The sequence below is a fragment of the Microcaecilia unicolor genome, chromosome 1 (assembly GCF_901765095.1).
Source record: "Microcaecilia unicolor chromosome 1, aMicUni1.1, whole genome shotgun sequence".
NCBI classification, from domain to species: domain Eukaryota; kingdom Metazoa; phylum Chordata; class Amphibia; order Gymnophiona; family Siphonopidae; genus Microcaecilia; species Microcaecilia unicolor.
In genome coordinates, this window is record NC_044031.1 from 719,213,497 (window position 1) to 719,238,839 (window position 25,343).

A 25,343-nucleotide genomic window follows, 5' to 3' on the forward strand; every position below is an offset into this window, starting at 1 on the left:
CAGTTTGATTGATTTTGCAGAGAGTTCAGTAGACTTTTTAGGTTTATTGTTTTGTTGTGATTATATCTGTGTTTTATATTGTATATTTTATTTTTCATGCCTAGAATGGAAATAGAGCAGGCTATAAGTATTTTAAATAATAAATACTAGATAGGTGTGTCAGAAATTGAATAAATGAAACAAAATGAGAAACATTTAAAAAATCCAGGCTGAGTCAGATCAAGGTCATTGAGCCAGGCATCCTGTCCCCAAAGGGTCCAATCCAGGTCACAAGTACCTGCCAGATTCCAAAGAATAGATCCAATTTCTCATTGCTCTTATATATAAGCGATAGCTTTCCCAAATCTACCTGGCTAATAATTTGTTATGGGCATTTCCTCCTTGAACTTGTCCAAACTTCTTTTGAAACTGTAAGTCACTTTCACCACATACTCCCAACAGATTCCACAGCATAATTATGCACTACATGAAAAATTCTTTGGGGCCCTTTTACAAAGCTCCGGTAAGCACTAATGTGTGCTTACTGCAGTAAAAAATGACATACTGCGGGGTGCGCTAATTCAGGATGTGTGCGCGCTATCCCACACAATAAATATTAACACTTATTTTTAATATTGGGGCGGGCTGGGGGTGGAGAGTGGGCGTGTTTTGCACTAAACAGTGCAGCTAAATTGCCACATGATAACCAATCATGCTTAGGGTGTGAACCCTTACTGTCTACATAATGGGTGGCAGTAAGGGCTCGCGTGCTAATTTGTTTCAATGGCCATGTACTAATGGCAAAATCAGTGCATGTACTCTTAAAGACAAAAGCTAGTCCACCGAAAGCTAATACTATTATACCCAAACCAGAGATATCCAGATACTAAGTGAAAAAAAACTATGGGGTCCTTTTACTAAGCTGCATTAGGGCCTACGCACACCCAAAGCACGCCAATCCCGCGTTACCACCCAGCTACTGCATGTGCCGGGCAGTAATTTCATTTTTGGTACTGTCCACTAAGCGCGCCAGAAAATAATTTTTATTTTCCGGCACGCAGCGCTACTGGACAGTAAAAGGCATTTGACGCACGTGACCCTTATCGCTCAGTTAATGCGTGAGGCCTTACCGCTAACTCAACGGCTGGCGGTAAGGTCTCAGACCTAAAATGGAAACGGGTTAATTTTCATTTTGCTGCATGTCCATTTTCGGTCAAAATTTTAAAAAGGCATTTTTACAGGTGCGCTGAAAAATGGATCTGCACGTGTGCACAACATGCGCTTACAGTACCTCAGCCCATTTTTTCAGCGCACCTTAGTAAAAGGATCCCTATATATTTAGAAAAAAAGAGGAAAAACTCAGAAGTCTGTGGTACGAAGTACTTCATACAGCACCCTATAGACAATATTTCTTATCATCGGCCAAAACCTCTCCACCATCCTTGAACATCAAAATTCTTTTTTTTTTATCATTTTTTAACTTTACTTCTAGATATCCAAACTTCATAAAAATCACACTTGCGTTCTTTTGAATCACCCAACGGGAACCCGTTTCACTCAACAGCTTCTTCAGGGGTTATATGTGCTATTATATCACCACTTTTTCATATTTACCATATGAAGTAAAGTTAAAAAGTGATAAATAAAAAATAATTTTTGATATTCAAGGATGGTGGAGAGGTTTTTGGCTGATGATAGAAATATTGTCTGTAGGTGCTTTATGATGTATTGAGTTCCACAGACTTCTGAGGCCTTTTCCTCTCTTTTTTCTAAATATACAGTGGTGGAAATAGTATTTGATCCCTTGCTGATTTTGTAAGTTTGCCCACTGACAAAGACATGAGCAGCCCATAATTGAAGGGTAGGTTATTGGTAACAGTGAGAGATAGCACATCACAAATTAAATCCGGAAAATCACATTGTGGAAAGTATATGAATTTATTTGCATTCTGCAGAGGGAAATAAGTATTTGATCCCCCCCAACCAGTAAGAGATCTGGCCCCTACAGACCAGGTAGCTGCTCCAAATCAACTCGTTACCTGCATGACAGACAGCTGTCGGCAATGGTCACCTGTAAAAAGACACCTGTCCACAGACTCAGTGAATCAGTCAGACTCTAACCTCTACAAAATGGCCAAGAGCAAGGAGCTGTCTAAGGATGTCAGGGACAAGATCATACACTGCACAAGGCTGGAATGGGCTACAAACCATCAGTAAGACGCTGGGCGAGAAGGAGACAACTGTTGGTGCCATAGTAAGAAAATGGAAGAAGTACAAAATGACTGTCAATCGACAAAGATCTGGGGCTCCACGCAAAATCTCACCTCGTGGGGTATCCTTGATCATGAGGAAGGTTAGAAATCAGCCTACAACTACAAGGGGGAACTTGTCAATGATCTCAAGGCAGCTGGGACCACTGTCACCACGAAAACCATTGGTAACACATTACGACATAACGGATTGCAATCCTGCAGTGCCCGCAAGGTCCCCCTGCTCCGGAAGGCACATGTGACGGCCGTCTGAAGTTTGCCAGTGAACACCTGGATGATGCCGAGAGTGATTGGGAGAAGGTGCTGTGGTCAGATGAGACAAAAATTGAGTTCTTTGGCATGAACTCAACTCACCGTGTTTGGAGGAAGAGAAATGCTGCCTATGACCCAAAGAACACCGTCCCCACTGTCAAGCATGGAGGTGGAAATGTTATGTTTTGGGGGTGTTCTCTGCTAAGGGCACAGGACTACTTCACCGCATCAATGGGAGAATGGATGGGGCCATGTACCGTACAATTCTGAGTGACAACCTCCTTCCCTCCGCCAGGGCCTTAAAAATGGGTCATGGCTGGGTCTTCGCACGACAATGACCCAAACAACAGCCAAGGCAACAAAGGAGTGGCTCAGGAAGAAGCACATTAGGGTCATGGAGTGGCCTAGCCAGTCACCAGACCTTAATCCCATTGAAAACTTATGGAGGGAGCTGAAGCTGCGAGTTGCCAAGCGACAGCCCAGAACTCTTAATGATTTAGAGATGATCTGCAAAGAGGAGTGGACCAAAATTCCTCCTGACATGTGTGCAAACCTCATCATCAACTACAGAAGACGTCTGACCCTGTGCTTGCCAACAAGGGTTTTGCCACCAAGTATTAGGTCTGTGTTGCCAGAGGGATTAAATACTTATTTCCCTCTGCAGAATGCAAATAAATTCATATACTTTCCACAATGTGATTTCCGGATTTAATTTGTGATGTGCTATCTCTCTGTTACCAATAACCTACCCTTCAATTATGGGCTGCTCATGTCTTTGTCAGTGGGCAAACTTACAAAATCAGCAAGGGATCAAATACTTATTTCCACCACTGTATAGGTTTTTTTCACTTGGGTGCCCTTGTACAAAGCAACAGTAAGCCCAACATAGATTTACTGCACGCTAATCTGGAGCTACTGCTGGCCCAACGCAGATGCTGGCATTGGTTCCAGCCCCAGTGCATGCCATTTCCAATGCTAGGGAAAATCGGCCCATATTTTTAATGCACTGCTAATCCAGCGGTAATCAGACAGTGCTGCATGCTACCCGTTACCGTAGAGTTAGCGTTGGAGCCCTTACCGCAACCTCAATGGGTGGCTGTAATTACTCCTTTCCCTGCATGGCCATGCAGTAAGAACAATCTTACTGCGTGGCCATGGCTATTTTCAGCCTTTTCTACCTGCTGTGGTTAAAAGGGCCACAATGTGCGGTGCAGGGCCATAAGTATATATACAGTAAGTACTAAGTATTGCCATACTGGGACAGACCAAAGTCCACCAAGACCAGCATCCTGTTTCCAACAGTGGCCAATCCAGGTCACAAATACCTGGCATGATCTCAAAAAGTACAATACATTTTATGCTGCTTATCTCAGAAATAAGCAGTGGATTTTCCCCAAGTCCATTTTAATAATGGTCTATGGATTTTTCCTTTAGGAACCCAGCCAAACCTTTTTTAAACCCCGCTAAGCTAACCACATTCTCTGCAGCTTGGTAAAATGACTCCTTAATGTCTGGATGTCTGCTATTTGGTTTGGGTAAAATTAGTGCATGGCCATTAATACAAAAAATAGGAAATTTTGCCATTTTACTTCAATGGTGAAAATAGCCTCAGTGCACGGGAAAGACCCATGTTAGGGTACGCTAAGGCCACTTTTTACCACTGTTTGTTAAAAGACACTCTGTTCGATATACTAGCTTTCCACAGGAGTATAAATAGATGAAAAATTCCGAGTGATTGTGAATGGAGGCTAATTGTGCCAGATTCCAACCCTGGTGCCAACTAAGTTGGAAGTATAAAGGAGCAAAACAAATGTTGGGTTAAAACTGAAGATGAAAGTCGCACAAAAGAAAAGATGGAGGAGAGAAAATAAGATGAGAAAAGGAAGAAGGAGAAAGCAAGCTGGACATGCAATATTTTTTACTACACTGTTCAAATCTGTCTCTAGAAAAGTGGTCTACAAACGCAGAGTAAAAAGAAAAACTTACGGACGATGCACTGATTTCCACCAGGTAAGGTTTTCCAGCCAGGACAGCAGTATACATTGTAATGTGATCCACATACATTGGGTCTGAAAAAAAACAAATGAGAATATATTTGTTTTGTTTGAACTTGAAAGAGAAGTTGTAAAGTAAGCATCGCATCACAAACAATAAGCTAAACAGGCAGAAACTTAATGGGGCTTTCTGCAGCTGTTGGGAGCATCTGCTTTGAGGCCTCTATGCCATAATGGTCTATGATAGCCATATACAGGCCATCATAGAGTGGGCAAGCTGGGCGACCTTTGGGTTGGCAAGCCAAGGGGACACTGGAGAGAACAGTGACACCCCTCTGGTGCTGTCACCTCTTCTTGTCCTCCCACCATCCATGCGGCTCACACATCAGCTATCTGAACCACCCGGATATCCATGGATAAAGTGTCACAGCTTCAAACACATAAAAGAGAATCAAGAGGGATGCAGGAAGGACAGGACTAGTGCTAGACCGCAGGAAGGCAAGCAAATCTATCTCATTGGTATTCATTGTGGATATCGTGAAAGTCCAACTGCCTGGGCATAAAAAGGAGACATATGTGAGGACTAGGGGATGGGGGGAGAGCTCTCGGACTTACAGGGATATTGGAAGTAAACTCCAATGCTTTTATGTAATCATGCCTGAGGGGGTCCTCCACATGTCATTGGAGGGGAAACACTCCCTCCAACCACCTGGGATGCTGTATAGCCCAGAAATGGTCCCAGCCATTTGCCCTCGGTTTGGTCTGGTTTTCGGGATGTCACTAATGATTAGTCATGAAATATACTTGAGCATTCTTAGTCTAAGAAAAGGTTAATTTGCATAACTTGGTTATCCTTAAAATGTTCAGGTACCTACAACAGTTCCCATTCTTTTTGGCAAACCAACTCCTGTGGTAAATTCTTTTAGTTATCTTGGTGTGATTATTGATACACACCTTACCTTCACTCAACAAATCTCTGCAGTTTTATGACCACTTAGGTCAATCCAGTCTTTTGTGGAGAGAAATATTCTCCTTACTCTTTGTAATGTTTTTGTGGGATCAAAACTTGATTATTGAAATGCCATTTATGCAGGTGTTACCCAACTTAACCTTAAGAAATTACTATCTCTACAAAATACTGCTTCATGCTTATTTTGTCGAGATCATGTTTCCCCCTTGCTTCCTGTTGTTACACATATTCAATTTAAAGTACTGACTTTAACATTTACAGCTCTTCATACCGGCCTTCCCAACCACTTTGTCAACCTTGCCATCCCCTCTGTTCCAGCTCGTGTTCTTCGATCATTGAACGATCACAGATTGCTATTACCTTCCCTATCTCAAGCGTGTTGGGAAACCACTCGGCACTGTGCTTTCTTTTTTTTAGCTCATTTTATTGGAACAATTTACCTTTGGCACTACAAGTGGAAATATCTTACCAGAAATTGAGATCTAACCTAAAACCTATTTGTTTTCCCTTGCATTTAATAGTTGATTTTTAGTTTCGCAATGGATAATGATGGAGGATGGAAGGCATATACAGACACCATTACTTTAATACTCTATCTTCTTATTTTATAAGTTGCAAATGTATCTTTCCTGTTTTAATGGCGTTCTTTTCTACCTTTAATGCATTGTACACCACTTAGACTTGCTTCCAAATTAGGTAGTGTAGCAAAAAAACAATAATCATAATCATAAACCTGTCTATCGCTCTTGAGGACAGGAGTTGACAATAGCTTCCTGCAGAAGAAGAAATCCAAGGATGCCAAGCAACCCAGCGCAAGAAGGGAGATTTTAGGCCAATGCTGGATTTCTAACAACCCCATCCTAGTGCAGAATTCTAAACTGTGTCCTGGGAACACACCCAGCTAGTCAGGTTTTCAGGATATCCACAATGAATATACCTGAGATCAGGGGCGTATCTGGACTTCGCCGGTAGGGGGGTCCAGAGCTGAGGTGAGGGGGCACATTTTAGCCCCCCCCCCGGTGCTGCCGCCGCCCCCCACTGCCCCCACCGCCCCCCACTGCCATTGCCACCTCCCCCGCCGCCATTGCCGCCACCCCCCGCCACCACCAGAACCATCTCCGTGGCTCGCCGAACGACCGTCTCGACCACCACCGACCCTCCGCCGCTGTCGCCTACCTTTGCTGGCAGGGGACCCCAACCCCCGCCAGCCGAAGCCGTCTTCCTTGTTTCTTCTTTCTGCGTCTGACTCTGACGTCCTGCACGTACACAACGTGCAGGACGTCAAACCTGCATGTTGTGTACGTGCAGGACGTCAGAGTCAGACGCAGAAAGAAGAATCAAACAACAAAGAAAGACGGCTTCGGCTGGCGGGGGTTGGGGTCCCCCGCCAGCAAAGGTAGGCAACGGCAGGTTGGCGGCGGGAGAGGGGGTTGCGAGGGCTGTCGGTAAGGGGGTCCAGCAAATCCATGGGGGCCCTGGCCCCATTACAGATACGCCCCTGCCTGAGATAGATTTGTATGTATCGTGCTCCCTGTATGCATATTTATTTCATGCATATTCATTGCAGATATTGTGAAAACCTAACTGATTGGAAATATTCCGAACTGGGGTAAGAACCACTGTCCTAGTGTATTATGGTGCCTGCAGTGCTAATTTCAAATGATAGGAGGAGGGATTACAAACATCATAATGCATTAGAATGTAACTACATAAACCAGGACCATCCAAAAGCTCTCCCCCCTTGAACCGTGTTATTTGGCAGCTCTGGAAATTCCACTGGGTCTAAAACATATTATTATTAGTCAAATGGATTATTCAGCTGGCTAGGGCAGCAGTTCTCAAACCTCTCCTTGTCTCTCTCCCCCAACCATTCTGGTTTCTGGCCATGCTCAATAAATATGTTCAAGAAACATTTGCATGCAAATATACCTCACACATATGCATTAGACTTAGGGTAGTCTTGAAAACCAAACTAACTGGGAGCAGGGCCTGAAGTCCAGGGCTGCCAACTCAACCCAGACTGCCTGGATCTGTCCCACTGCATGCATGGACATGAATGGAATGATCATGTTTCTAAATCAGTGTTACGAAAGTCACATTTCTGCTCTCACAAGCACTTTATTTGTAGGGTGCAAGCAAACAAATTACAGTCTTGCAGTTGCTTAAACTGCTTGGCTCTCTGAAAGTGCCTCAGGAAAACCGTATTTTGCCTGAAACACAAAGCCAGCTCTTTACACAGGACTGAAATATGTAAAACTCAACTGACCCCAGCTCCCTGCTCTCTGGAGCTCAGCCCTGGCTCAGCCTACTCCATTTACCATATATGGCTGCATGGTTCTAGTATAGGATGCTGGGGGGCAGCAGAGTCTCCAGAGAGAGCTCTGGAGGGATGGGAGTGAGTCACATGTTTAGCAATGCAGACTGGAAAGAGATTTCTTAAAGTGAACAAAATATCCTTGCAACACAAGAACTGCTCATCTGTAAATTATTATCTGTAGATTTGTAGGCACAGATGGATGATGAATCTTATGAATACTTTTTAACGTTTTTGTTTGATTAAAAAAGACTAATTAGATTGTAAGCTCTGTCGAGCAGGGACTGTCTCTTCATGTTCAAGTGTACAGCGCTGCGTACGTCTAGTAGCGCTATAGAAATGATAAGTAGTAGTAGTAGTAGTTTAAAGGAGGCACAGGGCTATTCACAGATGGCATCCAGAATAAGACTTATTGTTATTGGTAGAATCCTCTTAAAATGCACCAACCTACAAACACTAACTGGTAAACAAATGTAAAGAAGTCCTACAGTGTGACACAATGGCTTGTTTCCCCTTTCTATATTTGCATACACTCTATGAGGGGTATGTAAGGCTCATATTAGTGGTGGGGATATATAAAGGATTTTTGTGGGGAAGGAGTCTGAGAAGGTTACGTCTATAGCTGTGTATAATACTGAAGTTGCAGGGAGTCTGGGTATCTTTGCAATATGTGGGACATGGTGATGTGCACTGCGGGGGAAGGGTGGGTATGTGGGGGAGGGGGAGGCAAGTATGTGAAAGGGTGAAATGGGTCTACATGTGAGGGGCTGTGCTAGAGTATATGTCTGAGGGGGTGTTTTTTGTTGGGTAGATTCTGTATCTGGAACTCAATTTGTGTAAGGGGATTGAAGTGTGAGTGGACGGGTGGGGCTGTGGGTGAATATTTATTTATTTATTTCATCACACTGGTGCCTGCGCATAGAGGCACAATGCGGTTTATAAAAAATATAGGTGCTTATTTGGGTGGGATGTGTCTGAGGAGACTGAAGGGTTTGTGGATATATGAGAAGGGCAAATAGAGATGAGTAGGAATGGAGGCAAAGGGGGGGGGGTATATGTTTTGGGGTGGCTATACATGAATGTTTGTGTAACATTATGAGATATTCAGCAGGATAAATCTGCCTGAATTCTTACTGCTGTTCGCTCATAAGCACAAGGAGTGACTTGAGCTGCACATATAGGACAAGTTTATCCACTCCCACCCTAGCTGAGATAATATTTAAACATCTCTCTGACCTCATGTGTACCTTTCTTTACATTAATCACCTTACTTTCTAACTCCTCTTATTCTCTTACCTATCTATATGTTCCATCTTTGCTTATACCCTATACTGTCAATTAAAATGTTATATTACGTATTGTGTTGGCATTATTAGTATACTATCAGGCTCATTTTTGAAAGAGATGGACATCCAAAAAGTGACATAAATCGGCACTTGGACGGCCATCTCTCAGAGATATCCAAATCGGTATAATCGAAACCCGATTTTGGACGTCTCTAACTGAAGTCCGTCACAAGGATGTCCAAATTTCAAGGGGGTGTATCAGAGGCGTGGTGAAGGCGGGACTTGGCCGTTCCTAAGACTTGGACGTCTTTGACCCATAATGGAAAAAAGAAGAGACGTCCATGAGTAAAACTTGGACGTTTTCACCCAGACCTGTTTTTATTACGAATAAGGCACAAAAAAGTGCCTGGAATGACCAGATGACCACTGAAGGGAATCGGGGATGACCTCCCCTTACTCCCCCAGTGGTCACTAACCCCCTCCCACCCTCAAAAAAACATTATTAAAAATATTACTTGCCAGCATCTATGCCAGCCTCAGATGTCATACTTAGGTCTCTGACAGCACATGCAGGTCCCCGGAGCAGTTTTAGTGGGTGCAGTGCACTTCAGACAGGTGGACCCAGGCCCATAGCCCCCCCACCTGTTACATTTGTGGAGGAAACAGCAAGCCCTCCAAAACCTACCAGAAACCCTTTGTACCCACATCTAGGTGCCCCCCTTCACCTGTAAGGGCTATGGTAGTGGTGTACAGTTGGGGGTAGTGGGTTTTTTTTGGGGGGGTGGGGGGGGCTCAGCACACAAGGTAAGGGAACTATGTACCTTGGAGCATTTTATGAAGTCAACTGCACTGCCCCCTAGGGTGCCCGATTGCTGTCTTAGCATGTCAGGGGGACCAGTGCACTACAAATGCTGGCTCCTCCCATGTCCAAATGGCTTGCATTTTTGACTTGGACGTATTTGATTTCGAAAATCGCCGAAAGTCAAAGACGTCCAAATCTAAGGATGTCGAAATCCAAGGAAGTCAATGGTATTTTCGAAATGAAAGATGGACGTCCATCTTTTTTCGAAAATTACCTTTTCCCCCACCTCCAGATTTGGACGTTTTACAAAGACGTCCAAATCCCAGCTTAGATGTTTCTTTCGAAAATGCCCCTCCAGGTCATACTTTGCATTGTTATTTGAATGTTTTTATTGCTGCAATTGTCTATTGCTCATGTTTGATTTATTCTTATTGTACACCGCCTTGAGTGAATTCCTTCAAAACGGTGGTAAATAAATCCTAATAAATAAATAAATAAAAGTTCATTTGGTCTCAGTGTTCTAACAGCAGGCTGTGGCAGTAAGGAGAGATCAGCCAGCCAATAGGAGGGAGGTGCCTGCAAGTTATTCCAGCACTGTTCCTGAGGCTCATTCTAACCGTTAAGTTTTGCTGAACTCTGTACATCCTGCACCTGATATAAATGGCTCCAGTTAGTCTAAGGAAGGTTCCAGTCAGTGGCGTCTCTAGACAGAAATATTTGAGGTGGCAACGAGGGAGCAACCTAGGTATTGGGAAGGGGAAGGCAAGCCATATCGACATTTCCACACACCATGCCCACTACCACCACCCCTTCCCCCTCTCCACAGTTTAAAATTAGCAATATAAAACACCATGGCCTTCTATGCAGACAGAAAACCTCATCTCTCCAGCCAGTTCCAGCTACCCACTAAAACCACCATTGTAAGCTCCTCTTCTGGTTTCATGGAGGTTGTGATACCCACCACACATCATGCTAAACATCCATGCGGTACTCTTTTTCTTGGCTGCAGTCCTTGATCATCTTTGAGTGGCAAGATCTGGTCTCTTTGCAATGCAGTGGCTCAAAGCTTCATCCCTCTCAAATTTTTAAAACTTGGTACACATCTGTTTACGCATGAGCAACCAGATGAGTACAGACAGGTGGACAGAAAGATTGATGGACTGCCCCTCAACAATAGGCTCTTTCTCTTTTTGAGAAACATACCTAAGAAGGAAATTCTATAAATTGACACCAAGATGTAAGCACTGCAATGGGATGCACTTAGAACTAATTCTATAACAACTTCCAAGAATAAGAGAATAATGTAAGAACACAAGAAAAACCATACTGGGTCAGACCAATAGTCCATCTAGCCCAGTATCCTGCTTCCAACAGTGTCCAATTAAGGTCACAAGTACCTGGCAGAAACCCAAATAGTAGCAAGAGCAATGCTACTGATCCCAGTGATAAGCAGTGGCTTCCCCATGGCTATCTCTATAGCAGACCATGGACTTTTCCTCCAGGAATTTGTCCAAACCTTTTTTAAAACCCAGATACTCTAACCACTGATACCACATCCTCTGGCAATGAGTTCCAGTGTTTAACTATATTTCTTCCTGTTCGTTTCAAAAGTATTTCCATGTAACTTCCTTGAGTGTCCCCTAGTCTTTGTACTTTTTGAAAGAGTAAAAAATTGATTCACGTTTACCCATTCTACACCACTAAGTATTTTGTAGACATCCATCATATCTCCCCTCAGCCGTCTCTTTGCCTAAGCCATTAGAGAATACTAACACAAACGTTAGGCACACCAACTTATGTCATGTCAATGGCTAGTGTAAGTTGGCATGCCTAAGTGTGCCATGCAATACCATCAGTTGCCTGTGTGCCATGCAACGTGGGCAACTGATAGTATTCTATAACTTATATATGTCGCCTGGTGACCTGCCAATGACACGCCCATGCTCCACCCATAGATACGCCCCTCTACAGTTGCTAAGCAACTTATGCACATCTGTTATAGAATAGTGTCCAGCATTTATGCACATAACTTTCAATTACTGGATCCAGTCACACATGTAAGGGCTAAGTCACCAGCTTATAAAATTCCTTTCACATCCTTCCAAAGATAAATTTAAACACAGGAACAGCTACTTGGCTACTTAAAAAAAAAAACAACCAAAAAACAGAAGGTCAGATACATATAGAGATTATTGACTGTATCAATAATTGGCCCTCTTTTAAAATGTGAGACTTGGTTTCATTTAGGAGACTATAATCAGCCTCTCTTTTGGGACAGATGAACTTGGAGCATGTCTGAGATATTGCATCAATGCTAAACCCAAGGGCATGCGCACCCAAAAGTGATCCAAGATTAATCCCATTGGCACTCAAGAGAAATACATTATTATGATGATGATGATGATGACGATTTGTTTACCACCTTTTTGAAAGAATTCACTCAAGGTGGTGTACAGTAAGAATAAATCAAACATAAGCAATAGACAATTACAGCAGTAAAAATATTCAAATAACAATACAAAGTATGGCATAGAGGGGCATAATTGAACGCAAACGCCCATCTCCATGGGCGTCTATGTCCGAGAATGGGTACGTGAAGGGCGGGACAGACCATATTTTCGAAAAAAATGGGTGTCCATCTTTTTTTTCCATAATACGGTTTGTGCCGGGCAAATGCATTGGATTTGTGCGGATTTGAGCTGGGCGGTTTCATTTTCCAGCAATAATGGAAACCGAAGGCGCCCAGCTCAAAAACGAACAAATCCAAGGCATTGGGTCATGGGAGGGGCCAGGATTCATAGTGCACTGGTCCCCCTCACATGCCAGGACACCAACCGGGCACCCTAGGGGGCACTTGTAAAAAGTAAAAAAAAAAAAAATTAAATACCTCCCAAGACCATAGCTCCCTTCCTTTGGGTGCTGAGCCCCTCAAATCCCCCCCAAAACCCACTGCCCACAACTCTACACCACTACCATAGCCCTTATGGCTGAAGGGGGGCACCTACATGTGGGTACAGTGGGTTTTGGGGGCGGTTTGGAGGGCTCCCATTTACCAGCACAAGTGTAACAGGTGGGGGGGATGGGCCTGGGTCCACCTGCCTGATGTGCACTGCACCCACTAACAACTGCTCCAGGGACCTGCATACTGCTGTGATGGAGCTGGGTATGACATTTGAGGGTGGCATACAGGCTGGGAAAAAAAGTTCTTAAAGTTTGTTATTTTATGGTGGGAGGGGGTCAGTGACCACTGGGGGAGTCAGGGGTGATCATCCCCAATTCCCTCCGGTGGTTATGTGGTCATTTAGGGTACTTGTTCGTGAAAAAAAGGGTCCAAAAATGACCCAAATTCACGGTTAAAAATGCCTTTCTTTATTCGATTATCAGCCGATAACCACACCCCAGTCCCGCCTTCACCATGCCTCTGACACACCCCCGTCAACTTTGCCTGTTTCCACAACAGATTGCAGTTGAAGACGCCCAAAATCGGCTTTTGATTATACCAATTTGGGCGCCCACGGGAGAAAGGCGCCCATCTCCCAATTTGGGTCGAAATCTGGGCGCCCATCACTTTCCAAAAAAAAGGCGGATAGTATACTACTTTCAATGTCAACACCATACATGATAGAACATTTTAATTGATAGTGAAGGGTGTAAGCAAAGATGGAACATGTAGATAGGTAAGAGAATAAAAGGAGTTAGAAAATAAGGTGACTAATTTAAAGGAAGTTGCGCATGAGGTCTCCGCCCTTTCTGCCTCGCCTCACCCCATGCTTGGAATAAACTCCCTGAGCCCATACACCAGGCCCCCTCCCTGCCCATCTTCAAATCCTTGCTCAAAGCCCATCTCTTCAATGTCGCCTTTGGCACCTAACCACTATTCAAGAAATCTAGACTGTTATTTCGTCCTTTAGATTGTAAGCTCCTTTGAGCAGGGACTGTCCTTTTTTGTTAAAATGTACAGCACTGCGTAACCCTAGTAGCGCTATAGAAATGTCAAGTAGTAGTAGTAGTAAAGAAATGATTAAATGACTTTCCAGCTGAAGTGAAAATTCTACATAATTCAGCATCTAACAACTCGCTAATGCGTAGGCTTTCCATTTTATAGTTCTTGAACTTGAAGGATTGTCAGCTGTTCCTTTGAATGCAGAAGCTGGTCGATCAAGGGAAGCCAGAGGAAAGTAAGGCAGTAATTTAATCTGCATCCTGCTCTGCTGGCCACTTCAGTTGGCATGTGCGAAATAAAAACCGTAAACATACAATAAAGCCATCTAGGGAATGAGTCAAGGATGTGAAGGGTAAACATTTTGCTTGCAGTTTTGTTATATTTTTTAAGTGTTAAAAAATGTAACAATGTTTGATTTTAGCACATGAGGGTTTTTTGTTTTTTTGCTGTTACATGTATTATCATATACCCCTAGATTCTATATATAGTGCACGGATTTGAATGCCCAAATTTTGGCATGCTCCCGAGATGCGCATGCAACTTCATTGGCTAACAAGCTGTTAACCATCAATAATAACAACCAAACATTGACGCTTATTGGCAGCGATTAGGATTTGCGTGGACACCTGGCTGTGCGCTATTCTATAATGCTGGGTTTCTAAATACCATAGCGTGCAACCCAAAAGGGGGTGTGGCCATGGGAGGGTCCTGGGCAGGTTAGAGGTGTTCCAAAATGTTGCACGCAGTCTAATAGTAATGGGTCAGCACACCCAACTTGGGCGGCAGGATTTATAGTAGGTTTCAGTAGGCGTAGGTCTGGCGCCTAGAGAATCGGAACTTATTGCTGTTCTATAAAGGGCACGTGCTGATCTTTTCTGGCACTAATGTTTGAGCCCCATGTATAGAATTCCCCCCATAGGGCCAGTTTCTATATTTGGCGCTTAAAAAATCTGCATGGAAAACATTTCTACACCTAAATCTATGCGCCTCCATTTACACCAATGAAAACATAGCGAAAATCCCAGCACATAGATTTATTAATATAAGAAACTAAACCAGTTATATTTTATGCTCATTTATTTCTTAATACAAAAAGTATATCCTATATATTTCCTCAAAATATCAACATATTCTACATTCATACTATTTCACCCTTCATTCATACTACATCACACATTAAGGATATTAACTAATACAAATACTCACTAACTACCCTCCAACCCAGGTGAAAGAGTATGAATGTAGAATATGTTGATGCTTTGAGGAAATATATAGGATATACTTTTTGTATTAAGAAATAAATGAGCACAAAATATAACTGGTTTAGTTTCTTATATTAATATATATGGTGCAGTTATTTTGAAGATTTGTTAGCCCATCATTGATTAGTGTTAGCACATAGATTTAGGCGCAGAGGGCCATATTTTATAACAGTGCACGTAAATTTTGGAATGCCCACGAAATGCCTATTTCCCCACCTATAATCACACCCTCTTTGCTTGTACGCATTAAAATTTAGGCGCAGTGCATCACAGAATACGCTTAGGGAGTTGTGCGTGTTCTAATTATTGCCGATTAATGCTCATTATTGCTTAAGTGCTGTTAACAATGCTGATTGGCTTGATAAGCCAATTAAGTTATGCACATTGTTATAGAATGTTATAGAACGCTAGGCGTAATATATAGAATCCGTGGGATAGCGCAGACAAAACAAAATAGCCTGTGCTGAGAAGAAACAAAACTATATAAAATGAAAGAGCTCATGGAAAAGAGTTAAAAAGGAAAACTATCAGATCTGATCAAAGTCAGAGACGACAAGTCACAGGAGAGGGTGGAGAAAACGGAACACCAGTCGACTATATTGATGAAATAATACTTAAACACTGAGGTTCTGTTTTCTTCACCCTCTCTCGTGACTTGCTGTCTCTGACTTTGATCACCTTCAGTGTGACCAGCCATTTTTCTTCTCCAAACTATCGGATCTGACCAGGGTGGTTTACTGCAGAGCACCATTCACAGCTTGCTGAAGGAAGGGATAGAAAAATTAGGTACAGTTGCATGGGACCTGGTTAATTTCTCCGTCATCTTGAACTACTATGTCCGGCCTGGTAGCTTGGTTGAATGCAATGCAATGCCAGGAAGAGGGACCAGGCTTCAATTCCTGGCTCAGGTCTTTTCAGGGCACATTGGAATTAGCATAAGATGTTTGAATGTTTTATATTGTCTTAATTGCTTAGGGGGGAATTCAGTAAATAGCACTGAAACTTCGGCACTGAAAAAATTCAGTGCTAAACACTATTCTATAAAGGGCACTTACCTAACTTGTGGGTGCCAGACTTATGACTGCTGAAACCTGGTGTAAATGCCAGCACTCAAGTTAGGCACGGTTAAGCTGTATTCTGTAATTGTGCACACAATTTTTTGGAATGCTCCGATACACCCATGGCCACTTCCCCTTTTGAGAGATACATGCCATGGGATTTAGGCGCCATGTCTTATAGAATAGTGTGCATCCAGATGCACACACAAATTTTAATGAGTACTAATTAGCATCAATAATTGGTTGTTAGCACCCAATTATTGACAGTTCAGAGCTCATTACCCAATTTATTTGCATGCGCATCTTGAAAGCGCACCCAGAGTCGGGCGCACAACTTTGAGCGGCATATATAGAAACCAGGAGATATTGCCTATCTAGGTTATTCTTGCTGAACTCCGCCTTCGCTGAAATTCTTTAAAAAAATTTTTTTGAAATAACAATACATTTTGTTCTCCAGGTCATCAGGGGAGCACCTGGGAGGAAGGGGAAGTGGATGGTTGCCCACTGTGGACTTGTCAATGAAATTATTGGGTTAACTAAATTGGGAAGGGATATAAAATAGGGGGCAAACATGCCCAGGACATTGTGAATGAAGACTCGTGGTGCCAGTTCCCAGCCTTGGTTCTGATTAAGCCAAAAAGAGCAGATGGAAACTGCTGACTGTAAACAAAACCCTCTTATAAAACACTCAACTGCTGCATGTTCTTTCGCTAAAGGAGTACATGATATTCTCATACTAGTCAATATCCAGCCGGTGAAGATTAGTGGTTTATTTCACAGTGACCGCCACACAGCCCCAAAATTCCATGCTGGGCTTTGTCCAGACACCAGCATTGAATATTGGTGGCTGACTGGAATGTGTCAGGCCAGTGGCTCTTATGCAGGTCTCTGTCAATATTTAGCTGGGATCCACATAAGTCCTATGTCCATGTTCCCCCTCCCACCCTCCCAACAAGTAAACACCCCTTCTCACCTCCTTGACAAGTTAAGACCCCCTCCTCCCACTCACTCCCAGTCAGAATAGAGCCTCCCAGGCCTATCTGAACTCCCCAGTGGTCCAGTGGGCCAATGGGGGCAGGATCAAACCCCACTCGCTCCTGCCCCTAGTGGCTGCATGTTAAAAAATGATTGCCACAACCTCTAGCAGTAATCTTGAAGTACTACCACTAGAGGTCATGATGGCCATTTTTACCACGGAGTCCAGGGAGCCTATTCTAACTGTGTGGGGGGGGGGTGAGTGGGAGGGGAGTCTTACTTGTAGGGGGGGTGGGAGGGGGGACATAGACACAGGACTTATGCAAGTCCCAGCCGATATTCAGCTATCTCCATTCCCCATGCCCAAGGTAGCTGGCTTGCCTAGCCAGTTTATATGCACGATATATGCAGATTTTGGTCACAATCTAGCCAGCTCAGGATGTGCTGAAAATATGCTTCAGCGGGAACTCATGCCATTTCAAAATCAGCTGCCATGTCTAACACAGTCATAACCCCTGTTTCCAATATATTCATAAAGCTAACAAAACCTTTTTTTATGGATACTTAGAATATCCCAGCTGTATCACATCCTCTAACCTTAGCATTCTTACAGTGCACACAAAATTTCATTAGCCCTTTTCCATTATGTAATTGCTACCCTGATGTCATCAGCACCTGTAACTGGGTGGAGGTAGGGTGCCGAGCTTGCTCTGATCGTGCTGTCAGCAACACTCGCCCCCGCTCCATTAGCCTCAGCTCCGTAAGAATCATGGGGGGAAACAAGGTGCAACAGTAAGAACAGCAGTCGTCATTGAAAGCGCAAAAGAAAAACACAGGCACATAAGAAAATAAATAACAATGAGTTTTAAACAGGCGTTAGGAAGTGCCTTGTGCGTGCTGAAGTCGGAATAAAAGCAGAGTCCAGCATGCTGTTATGAGATTTTTAAGGCCTATGCTTATAAACATGCTTGAGCTGTTACAGGACAGTAAGCTTTTGTTTTAATATTGGTATCACTCTTACACAACTATTAAATCTCAGGATTAAATTTGGATGCATTATGCTGAGCTAACTGGCTGCATAAGATGATCTTTGGTGACAGTTTTAAGTTGGAAGTGACAGATCAAATAAACTAAGAGCTCAAATCTCTGCTGTAGTGAGGAGAGATTAGCCTTAGGTATGCAACTAGATCAAAAGAAACGTTTCTTCCACTGCTCTAACCCTTCCTCTTTATTTCTAAGTTTCTATGTTCTTTTTTTCTTCTGTGTCTCTCCCATTTCCTATTTCCCCATTTCTTTCTTTCTCCTTCAATTTCAGCTCTCTACTACTACTTATCATTTCAGTAGCATGATTTGATGTACACAGCACTGTACATAAACATGGAAGAGACAGAACCTGTTTCGCAGAGTTAACACTCTGTTCAAGACAAACAAAACAAACGAGTTGGGGAATTTCATTTATTACTAGTAAAAAAGGCCCGTTCTGACACAAATGAAACGGGCGCTAGCAAGGTTTTCCTCGGAGTGTGTATGTTTGAGAGAGTGTATGTGAGAGTGACTGTGTGAGAGAGAGAGAGTGAATGTGCGAGTGTGTGTGTGTGTGTGAGAGAGAGAGAGAGTGAGTCTGGGTGCGAGTGTGTCTGTGTGAGAGAGAGAGTGTGTGTGTGAGAATGAGAGTGTGTGCAAGTGCGTATGTGAGACACAGTGTGAGAGAGAGAGAGTGTGTTTCACACAGATACAGTGTGTGCGAGAGAGAGAGTGTGTGTGAGACACAGACTCTCTGTGAGACTGAGTGTATGAGACCAAGAGAGTGTGTGAGTGACTGTGTGACACATAGACAGTGAATGTGATACAGTGTGAGACATAGAGTGTGTGAGAGACAGTGTGTGAGAGTGAAAGAGAGAAAGACAAAGACATTGACTGTGAGAAAGTGTGTGTGTGAAAGAATACTCCCCCCCCTCTCTGGTGTCAGGCCCCCCTCCCTCCCTCTCTCTGGTGTCAGGCCCCCCCCCCCCCCCCCCCCCTCTCTCTCTGGTGTCTGAGCGTTACTGTGCAGGACGCTGAGCTCTGGCTGTGCTTCAAGGAACTGACCAATCCTATTTAATAGAATGCACCTCCAACATTCTGAAGCCCAGAAACCTCGTGTGGTTGGTCACTTCTGCTTGTGACGAACCCGGAAGTACGTGATGTCAATTTAGGAGATGAATACAGAGAGCAGGAATGCCTCAGCCATGCAGTCAGCTTCAGAATGTTGGAGGAGCGTTTTTTTTTATATAGGAAGGATGTGACTGATTAAAACAACATGGGTATTAGCAGGTGAATAAAGGGTTAAGATTAAAGCAGTCTCAGGTGGAAGGAATGGAGTCTAGAGTTGGCAGTGGAGGAGAAGGGGTAAGATAAGAGAGAATTACCCTAAGAACAGACTCCTGAGGAGGGACATAGGGCGATAAGAGAGGAGAGATACTGAGGAGCTGCAGAATGAATGCACTGGCCAGTGAAAGGAGTTTGGTTAGGGAGCCAGGGAAGTGGCTTGAGAAGAGAGGTTATGTAAGTGGAGCGGTAATTTTATTATTGATCCCCTCACAAATTATAAAACTAATTATGATATCTTTACATAACATGAGGATATTGCATGCAGTTAGCTAAATTTTAATATATAAATCATGTGTAAGATCCAGCCCCATGGTCCATTTCAGGCTGTGGGTCTATGAGAAACCTATGGCCTAATTCTTAAAACTATCATAGGAATAGCCAGGTGTGTGCTTTCTGCTTGTCCAAAGGTTACAATGGTGAGTGACACATTTTAGCAGTACTTTTGGACATCTGCAGAAAAGTTAGGAAAAGGAATGAAAAATGTCCCTTCAGTTTGCAACCTTGGGGACATTTTCAGCTCCAGCCTCCACCACTGCACATTTCTGAAACACAGTGAAAGTACGTTGAGGGTCACATTCGGAAGCACTTAAGCGCTTTTCTTGTTTAAAATTTGAACAGCTGTACATAAAAATTTGGCCATGTGGAGGCCAATTTTATAGAGCACCTTCTGCAAGCTCTGGTTACAGCACCTCTATTAAACCTATTTCAGAAAGAAAAGAAGGTATTTACTTTTCTTTATAGAATACTAGTGCAAATGGCTTCCCCTGAATGTGCAAGCACTTATGCCAGCACTATAGATGGTGTAATGCTCAACACACTGAAATTATCATTTTTTATAAGCTACACATATAGGGCTGGATTCTATATATGGCACCAAAAGATACCAGAAATGATCTGCACTAAGTGCTATTCTATAAAGGTCATGTGACCCTTAGAGCATATGAGCGTAGTGAGCAAGTCACCTCATAAAAGCATGTGAAGCTTGCACACCCAAAGTTAGGCACGGATAGGACTCCATAAAATCGCACCTAAGTTTTAGAAACACCCTGACCCGCCCATACCCCTCCCATTGCCACACCCCCTTTTGAGCTCTGCCTGAGACCAGTTAGGAGTGGTTGGTGGAAAAGTGTGCGGATCAGCGATCTGTGCATAACCCCTAATTGGTGTCAATTAAGTGCTTGTTAACACTAATTGCACCAATTAACTAACGACTGGTGAAATTAAGCAATTAAGTTGCACGCGGATCAGAGATCCACATGCAAATTCCAGCACCGATCTTTCGGGCTCCTATATATAGAATTTGGGGGATACTGCACTTGTGCAGCCCACCCACACTCTTCCCAAACTCTTCCCATGCATACGCTCACCATCAAATCCTAGTGCGTACTTTTTCTCTAGTTGGTATTCTATAAGATGATGTTTATGCATGTAAGTGGACATGTAAATGACTAAAATCCTGTCAGATATGCACCTTCTTGCTACCTACAGCTAGGTGCTTCCTCATAGAATCAAGCCCTTTTTTCCACAAATGGCCAAAGTTGCATTTTTTAAAAAAGGGGCAGGGTTTGGGTCATGATGAGGGCAGAAAAAAATGCACACAATCAATCTACACATAAAAGCTGTATGACAGGAAAACAGTAGGTACACAGCAACTTCAAATGGAAAACATTCCACGTATTTAAAGCGGGAAGTAGCAGTGGTGGAAAAGTCTGGTACACTGGCAGAATATTTACTCAATGTTGGGAATGGGGTATTTGCTGAGATGCTGCTTTTTATCAGGTATTGATATGAAAGTCAAACCCAAGAAGTAGGGGTGGACCATGGAGTCTCGCCAGCTGAAGGTTGATTGAAATAACTTTTATCTGCACCAAATATATGTATATGATATGAAAGACCATGTGCAAAGAAATCTCCAATCGCTTCCGACAAAATAAAAAGCTCTGAGATTATGGGTTCTTTTTACTAAGCTGGGGTAAACACTAGCATGTTCTTACCACAGCTTAAAAGGGCTGAAGCGTCCTGTGGTAAAAGCCCAATGTGCACATGCAAACCATACACTAAAAAATGTGTCTTTGTTTTTCTCAGAGGAGGGGTGTCTGGGGGGGCGGAGAGTGGGAATGACAGCACGAATCAGTTAGCAGAGCCAGATCACCATGTGCCAACTGATTAGCACAGAATTAGGGTGAGCTCTTACCGCCTACAAAATGAGTGGCAGTAAGGACTCGAGTGCTAATTTTTGATAATGGCCACACACTATTAATTTGAAAATGAAAAATTGGCCATTTTCTGAGTGCGGTAAAAATGGCCTAAATCCTGGGAATGGCCCATAGCCCTCCCTTGGCCATGGCCTCTTTGGAGCTGCGCGCAAGAGGAATTAGGTGCGCAGGTTATAGAATAGGGGCACAGAGCATATATGCGTATAATTAGTTCTTGCCACGGCCAATCAATGATTGTTATCACCAATTTAGCAATTACTTTATACACAATCTACACTCAAAATTGTGCACCTAACTTTGGGTGCACAGAATTTGGGGTATGGGCCTAAATATTTATAAAATGACATTTAAGTACATACGTGTGCAAACAGGCTCACAACTGCCAGAATTTCACATAAGCACTTTTCTGTAAATATTCACTTCATTTACATAGCACGTATTTGCAAAGAGGTGTACACATGGGTGGAGCTTAACTGGAGCACGGGTGGGGCTTCAACTTACAAGTGTAGCTTTCAGAATATTGTAAGTTACACAGTGCAACACCTAGGCCATGGATTTTCAACCTGTGTGCCTTGGATGATCTGCAGGTATGCCGTGGGACTCTCAGTGGCTATGGTGGATGGTAGGGGTCCCCAAGCACTGCCAGCTGAAGATGTCCCTGAAGGCACCCAGAAGCTCCTAAGCACAGCTTGGCAGTCAGCAGCTGCTTCCTGAGCTGCCGATACTGGTACTCTGCGCATGCTCAGTTTTCGCATATGTGCAGAGTATCAGCATTGGGGACATCCAAAAACTGTTTTTCTTCTCTGGGTCAAGCTAAGTGAAGTGCCAATCAAAGCTGTTGTTGAAGTCTCTTTCTCCTGCATAAACAATATTATAGACTAGTGGGGGGTTTTTTAAGTTAAATGTGTGTGTGGTGGGGGTACTTGAGGGGGTGAGACAGGGTGAGAAGGGGGTGGAGAGGACATATGTGCTTAAAAAAAAGTGTCTTGACCATTTTAACGCCTTGTTAGTGTGTTGTGAGATGAAAAAGGTTGAAAATCTCTGACTTAGACACTAACACACCAGCTATGTGGATACCATAGGTTTAAGCATTCATGCCTGAGAACATACACACATATATACCCAATTAAACTAATATTTTATAAGAAAAGGTAGGTATCTCCTTTCCTTATAGAACAGGCTCCTACCAAATGCCCTCAGGGCACCTTATAGCAACCGCTTTGTTATAAAAATGCCTTTTATAGGCACAGCTGAAAATGTCTGTAATGCTATATGCATAGGCGTAGTTTGACTGTTTCATTTGGGGGGGCAAAGGATGGGGGCGGAGCATATTAGCATATTCATTTGCATATATACATATGCAAATGAATATGCTAATATGGAGGAAGGAAGGAAGGGAAAAAAAGCTGGCTTTTTTTGGGAATAACCATAATGAATATGTATGAGATATCAAGCCAGCTCTTTCTCCCTTCCTTCCTTCTTTCCTTCTTCCACTCCAGTAGTATTTCCCCACCCCTTTTCCCATACCAAGCCAGTGTTGACCTTAGAAATGCATAAGCTCTATATGTAGATCCTTCAAGAGGTAGTGTGTCATGATTTAGGCTCTACACTCTTTCTGATGTTTTGGTGCCACCTCAGTAAAGCCAACACACAATCTCTCCACTGCAACACACTATACACAAACTTGTGCAAAAACACACTCATAACCTTACTAAACCATAACAGCACTAATTCCAAGGACAGGACGAGCTGCAACCTTATGCGTGAAAAGGCAGAACTGTAATTACACCAGGCTCTAAAACACCAATACACTACCTCGTGAAAAACACATGACACAACAGACATGACACAAGGAACTAGAAAGCAAAAAATATGAAGGCAAAATACTGAACTGGAAAGTTAACTCGATGTCAGACTCAGCATGCAGCAATACCAGAAAAATTGAAACTTACATGCAAAATTTCACAGAAAGCTGACATATTCCAATTAATAAATTCTGAATAAAATACTTTTTTCTACCTTTGTTGTCTGATCATTTAGTTTTTCTATTCGCTTTGGTCCCAGTGTCTTCTGTTTTATGCAGTGTCTTCTTTCCATTTGATATTCCATTTAATAGATTCAAAATAAAATACTTTTTTGTACCTTTGTTGTCTGGACATTTTACTGTTCAATCATGCTGGTTCCAGTTTCCTCTTTTCCTGTCTTTCTGCTAATTCTCCTTCAACTGCTTGCTGTCCATTTGTCTTTTCTCTTCTCTCCTGTCTTATTCCATTCCTTCACTACACCTACCTTTGACACATTATTTCTTTTTTAGTTGTTTCCTCTGTTTTTTTTTCTTTGCTGCCTCTCTGTTCACTTAAATTTCACCCTCGTCCTCATCCTTCTCCTTTTTAGTTTTCAGCTATCAAATTCCATTTCCTTCTCTCACCCACTAGTTGCCCCATTCCTCTTCTCAGTCCTTCCTCCAACCTTCCATTTCCTTTCATCTTTAATCAACTCTCCATTACCACATTTCTGCCCCCCCCCCCCCCCATCACTATCATCCTCTCATTTGTTTCCTTCCCACCTCCCCTTTGGCCTCTCCCAATAGTTCCACCATTTGCAGCATCTTCCTCCTCCAACCTTCTAGCCCAGCACGCCTGCTCCCTTTCTCCCCTTGTAGCCTAATATCTCCCTGTCCCTTCCACACACACACCCACACCCCAGCATCTTCCAGCCCCCACTTCCCTGTGGTCCAGCATTTCTTCCTCTCTCTCTTCCCTCCCTCCAATTGTCCAGCATTTCTCCCTCACTCCCTTCTGTCCCTGGATCCACAATCTCCCTCTTTTTCTCTTTCCCCTCTAGTGTATATCTATCCCTCCCTCTCATCCATCCCCATGTACAACCTCTCTTCCCTCCTTCTTCTCTCCCACTGCCCACATCACTCTCAGTATCTCCCTTCCTTGCACCCTGGGCCCAACATCTATGTCTTTCGTTCTCTTCCTTCCCCTTTTAGCATCTCTCCCATCCCCATACAGCATCTCTCTCTGTCTCCCTCCCTCCCACTTCCATGTTCCAACATTTCCCCTTTTCTCTTGCTGTCCCTCCCTCCTCCTCCACATCCAGTATTATTTCTCCCTCTCTCTCCCCCATGCATCTCCCCCCACCAACATTCCCCACCTCTCTCGCTCACCTCTACCTAGCATTACCCCATCACCTCAACAGTGCTCCTGTGACTGTCTCTCCCTGCCACCAGCCAGCATGCTGCCTCGCTCTTCCTCGCCGGCGCTGCCTCAGTCCCTGACTCCCTGCAGCATTTTTGTCCGTCGCCGTCAGCGCTGCCATTCATTCTCACAGGCAGCCTCGTTCCCGCTCCCCTTTGCCGCTTCCACTCCTCCGACCGGCTCTCTCTGATGCACTTCCTGTTAAACAGGAAGTGCATCAGAGAGAGCCGGAGGACGCGGCAAAGGGGAACGGGAACGAGGCTGCCTGTGAGAATGAATGGCAGCGCTGACGGCGACGGACAAAAATGCTGCAGGGAGTCAGAGACCGAGGCAGCGCCGGCGGGGAAGACACAATTAAGCCCTGCCAGTTCGCCGGTGCGACTCGTTTGGGGGGGGCAATGCCCCCCCCTCGCCCCCCCAATCTACGCCCATGGCTATATGCAGAATGC

At 43.6% G+C, this 25,343-nt stretch overlaps 1 protein-coding gene across 1 annotated transcript in view; it reads right to left on the reverse strand.

Moving 5' to 3' along the window:
- FBN1 (fibrillin 1) overlaps positions 1 to 25,343 on the reverse strand; it is a 415,078-nt gene that overhangs the window by 367,146 nt on the left and 22,589 nt on the right. The window contains exon 3 of the mRNA XM_030189555.1: positions 4,488 to 4,570. Within this exon, the coding sequence (XP_030045415.1) occupies positions 4,488 to 4,570 (83 nt within the window). The remainder of the gene's footprint in view (positions 1 to 4,487; positions 4,571 to 25,343) is intronic.